Source organism: Rhopalosiphum padi, chromosome 4 (genome assembly GCF_020882245.1).
Source record: "Rhopalosiphum padi isolate XX-2018 chromosome 4, ASM2088224v1, whole genome shotgun sequence".
Classification (NCBI taxonomy): domain Eukaryota; kingdom Metazoa; phylum Arthropoda; class Insecta; order Hemiptera; family Aphididae; genus Rhopalosiphum; species Rhopalosiphum padi.
This window is the reverse complement of record NC_083600.1, coordinates 21,259,633-21,268,635: the sequence shown is the minus strand read 5'-3', so window position 1 is coordinate 21,268,635 and position 9,003 is coordinate 21,259,633. Positions and strand designations below refer to the sequence as shown.

Sequence of the window (9,003 nt, the reverse complement as noted above, 5' to 3'; positions counted from 1 at the left end):
TTTCACTTATGATTCTGAGAAAAACGATGAATGTATTGGTTTTACAATGATATTGTTTGATATATTTTATATTATTTCAATTTTACAGCAGCAGTAAAAATGAATTGATTTTAAAAGATGAGGGTATTTTCTGGTATAGCCAAATCGAATGAGTTAATACTTAAAAATGATACAAATATTTGACATTTTTAATTTTTTTTTCAATTTACGTATATTATATGCTACAAATTTTGGTCTGAAATAAAAATTCTTGAAAATTCTAATTAAAAATATCGATAATATCACAATTTTTTTTTACGAGCGTTTATAGTTAATATTTTTAAAACTAATCAAAATCACAAAAATTTGCTTATTCATTTTAGTTACTTATAAATCATAAAAATTTTAAATTTCAATATCTTAATCTTGAAAATTTAATAAAAGGATTTTCATACTTTATTTTTATAGAAACCTAAAAATCTTCTTAAAAATAAAAATGTGCAATTTTGTTAAACATTTAAAGTTAAATTTCGACGAAATATAAGAACTTAAAATTTTTCACCACTTTAAATATTTTGTTATAATATTAATTAATTAAAAATAAGCCTAATTGTTCCATTCGTTTTCAAGTTATACGCTTACCAATGAAGAGAATTGTATTTATATAAATAGATAGTCACTATTAGTATTATATAAACATTAAATTCAGTTTGTTTTTGGAAAAAATAAGTTCAATCTAATAATAGAAAATAGGATCACTTACAGTAATAAAAATAAAATAAAATACTTTTTAATAAATAAACTAACAAAATTGTTGTGCAATGATTTATCATTGAATTCAAATTTACGAATCCAATACATTTACTTAATCAATGAAGAAGTACATCTACTAAGCAGCATTTACTTTTACTTTTATCAACATAAATAATTATTATTGATTTTACGTAATAGACGTAAGTTTTAAAGTTATGAAAATGAAAGGTCTTCATTGTTTTTTTTTTAATTTTCAACATATACAATCCAATATAAATTATATGCACTATAATGCATTTTCAATTTTAAACGAAAATAATTTCGCTTTTACTTCAAGAAATATGTTGTTATACTTTCGTATATATTTGTAAAACAAATTTAATACATTGGACTGTTCCTTAAATCATAGTTTTTCTCAAGTCACACGTTCACGAATTATATTATTTGTATATATTATTTTTACCTATATATTGTCACATTGCTACTAAAATACTATAATCATTCATAGTTTATTCATCATTAATTAGTTACCTAACACAGTATTTTTAATTAGTTGAATTCTATACAAATTATACAATAATATATTATATACTTTACTAGACAATATATTGTGTACTATTATTATTAATTACTATTCACGTGTAATAAATTTAAAAATTATGTTATGCACGTACAATAAGGGAAAAAGAGCAACATTATTTTCTAAATTTGTACAAATTTTAGTTATTTAATAAAAAATGCATGCACATCTTAATAATATAATTATTATTATAATGTGTAATTTTTGGAGAACACTTTGTCTATAACCTCCGTCCACCCGCCCTAGAGTATTACATTATTGTAGCTGCAGTACTTTCCTACCTTTACCTACACCGAGGCGTCTTGTTTTCTGACGACGCTGCCGCTGATACACTACAATTACCCGGCACCGTGAGCCCCACCAGACATTCGACTTTACGGTTGGCGACTTTCGGATATAAAAACGCCGGACGCCAGTTGGGTTTACTCACATGTTCGTCGGCGATTTTGATAACCACAAGTACCCTATATAATATCTATTGTACGTTACGGTGGTCAGTGTAGATTTTATTGTCATATACGAAGTATAGCTAATAATACATCTATTGAGACGTTCCTGCCATCCGATCATAATATTATTGAATTCAACATGGGCACTTTATCAATCGTAGTAAGTAAACAACACATATTATATGTTTTTTACTATACCATCGTGTGATACTTTTAGAACTATAATAATATAATTGACTTTATTATTCTTTTACTTGGAATACATTCAAAGTACATAAAAATATATTATCAAATATTTATACTTTATGCGTATAGTGTTATTTACAAAAAGTTTAATGATTTTTCAACATTTAAAGCTATTTATAACTTATTAAAAATAGTGTTATTTTTTTTTTAATTTCTTATTTATATTTATTTTTTTTTTTTAAGTATAATTTAAGTCTTTGAATCATTAAATCAAATCAATCATTAAGTGCAACCGATGATATTGATACTAGTAATTATTCAATAATAATCTATAAAAATAATATTTTTGTTAATATGCTTTTTTATTGTTTTATTTATTACTTAATTAAAAATAAGCCATCTTTATTTTTATCAAAATAAATTTAATTTGCATTAAAAGTATTATGGACATTTTAATAAAATAAATTTTAAATAATACTTATTGAAAAAACATATATATTTCAATTAAATATTAACTTTGTATATTATTTTCAATAATAATTAAGTTTTCTGTGAATTATTAAAAACACCATTTAAAATACCTATTAAACTATTTAGATTTATGTATTATTAATTATCTTAAAACTGAGGAAAAAAACAAATCTAAAATTATTATAAATTTTCTTAGTTTGCAATACTCAAATAATAAATTTGTTTATTTTATAGTTACAATAAAAACAATTTAAGATACAATATAATATGTATTTTTAATATAAATTAATAAATAATGCGTACGATTTATAGTCATAAATCAAACTGTATTCATTATCTTATTTTTTATTTTAATTGATTATAAAATAAATAATTTGTGAAAATTACCGTGTCATTTGATTTGTAAGTAAGACTAATAAAATTTGTTTATTTTTATAGTGATAACCTAACAATAGTTTTTTTCAACATTTTAATATTATTAATTATTCATAGTAAAAAAATATTAGTTTATACATGGATAAAATATAAATTGAAGTTAAGTATGTATGTACTATATACGATATACCTATATTCTCCGAAACTATTTGAAAACGTTACGACAAAACTAATGATCCAATTTCGACCTACTTTGAATTATATTTACAAAAATCTTATTATCTAATCGAAAATTGACTGTGATTTCTTAACAATTTCAAAATAAGTTAAACATAACGAACCACAAAAATATTGTTTCTTAAAAAACTTTATATATTATATAAAATAATATAAAAATATTATAAATTATTGTTTTGCTTCCATAATTCTACACACGTGCGAAGGAAAAATCTAATTTTTTAGTGCGTAGATAATAACATACAAATATACTTATATATGTGTATAATATGTATTTTCAAAAATATAATAATTGATGTATAATTTTATAAATATTAATTTAAAATTTTAATAATATACACTATACCTAAACTATGATACTATGTACCGTAGTATAAAAGATCCTTCCATTCCAAAAGTATAATTTATTTATACTGCACGAAATAATATATTTAATAACTCTATTATTCTAAGACTTTAATTGATTCTTATCTATATTAAATTATGTGATATTAAACAAATTTATATAAAATTTGTATTTTTTTCATTCTTAGGTTTTCTTACCAATTACTAAAAATGCTTAAATATAAATTTTGTATAATGTATATTATCGTGTAATGAACCAAAAATAGTTAAGTAATTATTATACGAGTGACTTAAACGACATTCAATAGATTATTTAAATAAATAAATATATCATAAATTATGATTAAAAATGAAACCTTTACGCCGTAAAAGTATGAATATTTAAACAAAGATGTAATTAACTTATCTTGGATTCGGTCTCGCATCGTTAAAATGTTAGGATAATAATTTCGATGACGTTAACTCGTCACACTTCAATGTTTACGGTAAGGATTTAGTCTCGCGGGAATTGATTTTTGGTATAAATCACTTGGCTGGATGTGTTGGGCGTGTGTTAGAGTTTTCAAATCCAAAAATTATTAACGATTGTCACATTCTATAAACGATTCAGAGCGAAACACAGTGTATTATGGTTTTTGACAGTAAAATTAATAGAAAATTAAATTTTTTTCGAAAAAATTTTGTCATAGTCGTTACCAATTTTTTCTTTTACCTACGTAAAACTTTTACAGCCACTCAAAAGCCTCTAAATTTTCTTGCAATTGTCGTATGAAATTATAATTTAATATAAATTAACTTCCACTATCTACTTAAAATATAGCCTTCGTATTTTACCCCCTGAAAAATACACTCATTGATTTTAGATTGTAGTATAAAATTTACTTAACTTTTAACCAATTTCAGGTTGGAATAATTTTGCTTTTACAATGTAGCTATTAATGAAATTTAAAAATTAACACCTCTATGTACTTATGTGTATGTCACATGTATGGACATTTTACGACACATGTTCAGAATTCAAACAAATAGAAAATAGTATTAGGTATATTTATACATCCACAATAATCACACATGACAAATCATGACCAAAATTCAAGCATACATATTATAATAATATAATTATTTTCGATCACGATAATATAATATTATGTTACTTCCGGAAACACGCAATAATTATCTATCCACCCCCGCCAGGGAAAGTGATGATACATTACGCATGAATCTAAGCTACTCGTGTTTGATGAAGGCCTCCCATATGTTTTTGTTATTATTATTATTGTATAGAACTGTTGGCCCACGGGCTATTCCAAATTATTAATAATAAAACGGCATATAAAATTATTATCATCAGAATTATCACTTTCACTCAGCAGCGACCTGCCCGAATACTGGAAACCTTTCACCGGCCGCACGCGATGACCCGACCGGAGTGACCGACCAGCGATAAAAATAAATGCGCTCTTCCTAAAAACTAGTTCTTCTTCTTGTGCCGATAAAATAAAAAAAAATACGTTCTCACGCCTACGACACATACGTCATCGTGCGATTATATAACTGTTTTCTCATATTCGGAACACCGACACATATTTGCATAAACATATTATATGTAAAACAATAATATAACTTTACAATGCTTTTACGTATTTTGCAGGTCTTCTGTTTCCTTGCAATCGCCAGTACATTCGACACCACATATGCAACATTTGGCGGCAAAGAACAGTGAGTATAATTATTAGTCTATTAACCTTCAATATTATATTATAGTTTACAGTTTTAAATAAAATATCTAAGCCGGCTCGCATAAACAATTATTAAGCATGAGTTAATAGTAAGCTGAAATAGACCCTTACACATGATTCGTCCATTATATTTCAGCAAACCATTAAATTAATCAATTTTTTATGCAGCCCAGCTATTATATTTTTAGTTTAATTATACTGAAATTTCCAACGATATAATTTATAACATTTTCATTTCATTATTGCAATTGAAATATTTTAAACGCATTTTATATGTAACTTCAAAGCTTAATGTTAATCATAATATTCAAACTAAATTTGCAGTGTACATATTCGTGTGCATGTGCCAACAATCGTGAAAGAAGTTTATGTGAAAAAACCAGTTCACCATTACGAACACCACGATGATCATTATTCTGGCCACAGTGGTCATGGTAGTTCATCTGGTGGTTATGGAGGATCTTCTAGTAGTTATAGCAGTGGTGGAGATGATTCGTATAGCAGTAAGAGCATAATATAAATTAATGTGAACTTAAAATGTTATCCTGTACAACATATTTATTTATGCAATACATTGATATATTATTTCAGGTCACGGATCTTCTGGTATTTATGATTCTGGTTCAAGTGGACATGGCGGAAGTAGCTATGACGACAGTTCGTCCGATGAATATATTTCCGGTGACCATGGATCTTCTGGTGGTTACAGCGGTTCGTCAGGAGGATTTGGTGGATCTTCCGGTGGTTACGGCGGTTCATCAGGAGGATATGGTGGATCTTCTGGTGGTCATGGAGGTTCATCAGGAGGCTACAGTGGATCTTCCGGTGGATATAGTGGATCTTCCGGCGGTCATGGTGGTTCATCAGGAGGGTTCGGTATATCTTCTGGCGGATATGGTGGTTCATCAGGAGGATATGGTGGATCTTCCGGTGGTCATGGAGGTTCATCAGGAGGCTACAGTGGTTCCTTAGGAAGCTATGGAAGTTCTGCTGGAGGTTATGGTGGATCTTCAAGTGGAATCTTATTTAGTGGGTATTCTGCTAGTAATCACAAAGGATCATCTGGTGGATACGGAGGAAGCTCATTCGGTGGACATGGAGGAAGTTCATCCGGTGGATATGGAGGAAGTTCTTTAGGAGGACACGGAGGAAGTTCATCCGGCGGATACGGAGGTAGTTCATTCGGAGGACACGGAGGAAGTTCATCCGGCGGATACGGAGGTAGCTCATCCGGCGGATACGGAGGTAGCTCATCCGGCGGATACGGAGGCAGTTCATTAGGTGGACACGGAGGAAGTTCATCCGGTGGATACGGAGGAAGTTCATCTGGTGGATACGGAGGCAGTTCTTTCGGAGGACACGGAGGAAGTTCATCCGGCGGATACGGAGGTAGTTCATTCGGAGGACTCGGAGGAAGCTCATCTGGTGGATATGGAGGTAGTTCATTCGGAGGACACGGTGGAAGCTCATCTGGTGGATACGGAGGTAGTTCATTTGGAGGACACGGTGGAAGCTCGTCCGGTGGATACGGCGGAAGCTCATCTGGTGGATACGGAGGTAGTTCATTCGGAGGACACGGTGGAAGCTCGTCCGGTGGATACGGTGGAAGTTCATCTGGCGGATATGGAGGTAGCTCCTTCGGAGGACACGGTGGAAGTTCTTCTGGAGGATATGGAGGAAGTTCGGGAGGTTTCGGAGGCTACTCTGGTAGTGACCATGGTTCCAGCTCTGGTGGTCATGGCGGAGACACTTACTCAGCCCCAGGACAGGATAGTTATGGACCACCAGGAGAAAGCTTCCCTTACACTAAAAAATAAGCTACTGTGAAATTTCAAAACGAATACTTTATTTTTTAACATAAATTTAATTTTAATTTTTATTATATTGTTACATACGTTATTGCTATTGATTTATATCCAATATGGAAACAATTGTTAAATGTTTCCATTTTCTAAGACTGACTTATCTGTTTTTAATAGTAAATATAAAAATAAACACATTTTATTAGAATTCATTGTTTTATTATTTGTTATTTTTTCTATAATTATAGAACTTGTATACAAACTAATTAAAATAACTAACGATTAAATAAATTCGTCAACTAGCGGGTTAAACGTTAAGGTTTATCCTGAAAAAAATTATTAGGTAGTACTATAATAGTAATCAGTTGTCTGTATTTCCTAGGTTCTATTAAAACTGCGTATAATATATGGTATATGAGTATATTGATATATTATATAAAGATAATACTATTATACGAGAATTATACCGATTAGACACATATTCAAAAACTATTTGATACAATATTATAAACATTTAAAAACTTAAATTTTCGAATGTGCTAAAATTATTTTTCTTATAATAAATTTATCCATTTACAACAGTTTTTATTCAAGACATTAATACGACACTATATAATTATATATAAATAAAGAATAATTAATTTGAATTACTAACCTTTTTATTGTAGAAAATGGTGATCAAAATTCTTTTAATATAACCTAATTATTAAACATAATAACTGTATATTTTTATGTTTCGTTATTATAGATTAGCAATTAGCATAACAATATAAAACAAAGCTTTTTATAGTAACACTTCTTTCATTTGTCAATATACCAAAATTATATTGCGGTAATTTGAATGAATTTTATATTTGTCCTTCAATTGTTCAATTAAAGTGTAACTACTTATTATATTCTATTGGTGATATTTTTCATTATTTCCCTACATATTTGAATATGTATAATATTACCATACTAACTGAATAAAATTCAAAAGTTAATTTATTATAGATATATTCTTATAGTTAATTATTCATGTCTTACTATATTAAGATTACACGGATTTACAATTTTTTTTTTTAAATATTTTGATTTTCTGTAATCATTTTTCCTTTAGTACTACAATTTATTGTCTTAACTATTTTAACTAATTTAGTTAAAAGACAAATACATAATATTTTTTAAACTTGTTTACCTAACCATATATGTACTTTGTTTAAATTATTATAGTTAGTATGCATACTGCACACGACACATCTATACTATTTTACCACAATCAGTGTTAAATTAATTTAAAGTATATTCATAAATTTTATACTTTGACTAAAATTAATTTTGTCACAACAGATAAATATTATATTAATATGTTCTTAGTTGTATTTTTTTAAAACCTCTTTTTTATGTAACTTGTTATAATAATTACCTTTATTGTGAATAGGGAATAAAATTTTTCAAAATTCTCCAAATAGTAGACATTACATGATTTGATTTTAATTAAACTCATAATTATAGCCAATCAAGACAAGTAAGCTTTTAAGTTATAATTATAGTTCATAACTTCATAAGTAATAACAATTAATAATACTAAAATACCATAAAAACATTCTATAAGAATTTAAACTTGATTTTAACGAGTCATGACTAATGACATAGTAAATACAATAACTGTTGTTGTATAAAGTTGTGTAGAAATAAATCATTTTATACTTAAATTATTAAAAAGTCTAACTTTGTAGCGGTTATTACGTATAAAAATAAAACAAATAAAATAAATTACCGTAAGAAATCTATGATATTTAATTAATCGTTAATTAAATTGAATTGTCGCATATTATTTCATGCATATTTAAATAATAACAGTTTTAACTTTTAAGATTTCTAAACTTTCTACATGACGTGTTGTAAACGTTATTTAATTGGAATCTAACAGAAGTGGTCGAAATTATAAACCATTATAAAATGGAAACATTATAGTTTCCATAGAACCTTAGTTTTTGATAATATATTGAGTAACTAAAAGGTGTTTATCAGAGTTTACCAGTCTTAATAATCACTTATATATAATTTTTGATTCACTTTCTATGATTATGCAGATCATCGTATCC

The 9,003-nt window shown here is 27.6% G+C and overlaps 1 protein-coding gene across 1 annotated transcript; it reads left to right on the top strand.

Annotated features, from left to right (window-relative positions):
* The first annotated feature begins 1,728 nt into the window (after positions 1 to 1,728).
* Positions 1,729 to 7,124, top strand: LOC132929713 (uncharacterized). The gene is made up of 4 exons (XM_060995241.1): positions 1,729 to 1,921; positions 5,027 to 5,094; positions 5,439 to 5,617; positions 5,706 to 7,124. Exons 1-4 carry the CDS (start codon positions 1,901 to 1,903, stop codon positions 6,929 to 6,931), a joined length of 1,494 nt encoding a protein of 497 aa, XP_060851224.1. The 5' UTR covers positions 1,729 to 1,900; the 3' UTR covers positions 6,932 to 7,124.
* The last annotated feature ends 1,879 nt before the right edge of the window (positions 7,125 to 9,003 follow it).

Excerpts from the sequence above, each read along its gene's own strand:
- LOC132929713 (XM_060995241.1), top strand. The coding sequence starts at position 1,901 with ATGGGCACTTTATCAATCGTA. Across the intron at positions 5,095-5,438 it reads ACATTTGGCGGCAAAGAACA|TGTACATATTCGTGTGCATG; the intron begins GTGAGTATAATT and ends CTAAATTTGCAG. Across the intron at positions 5,618-5,705 it reads TGGAGATGATTCGTATAGCA|GTCACGGATCTTCTGGTATT; the intron begins GTAAGAGCATAA and ends ATATTATTTCAG.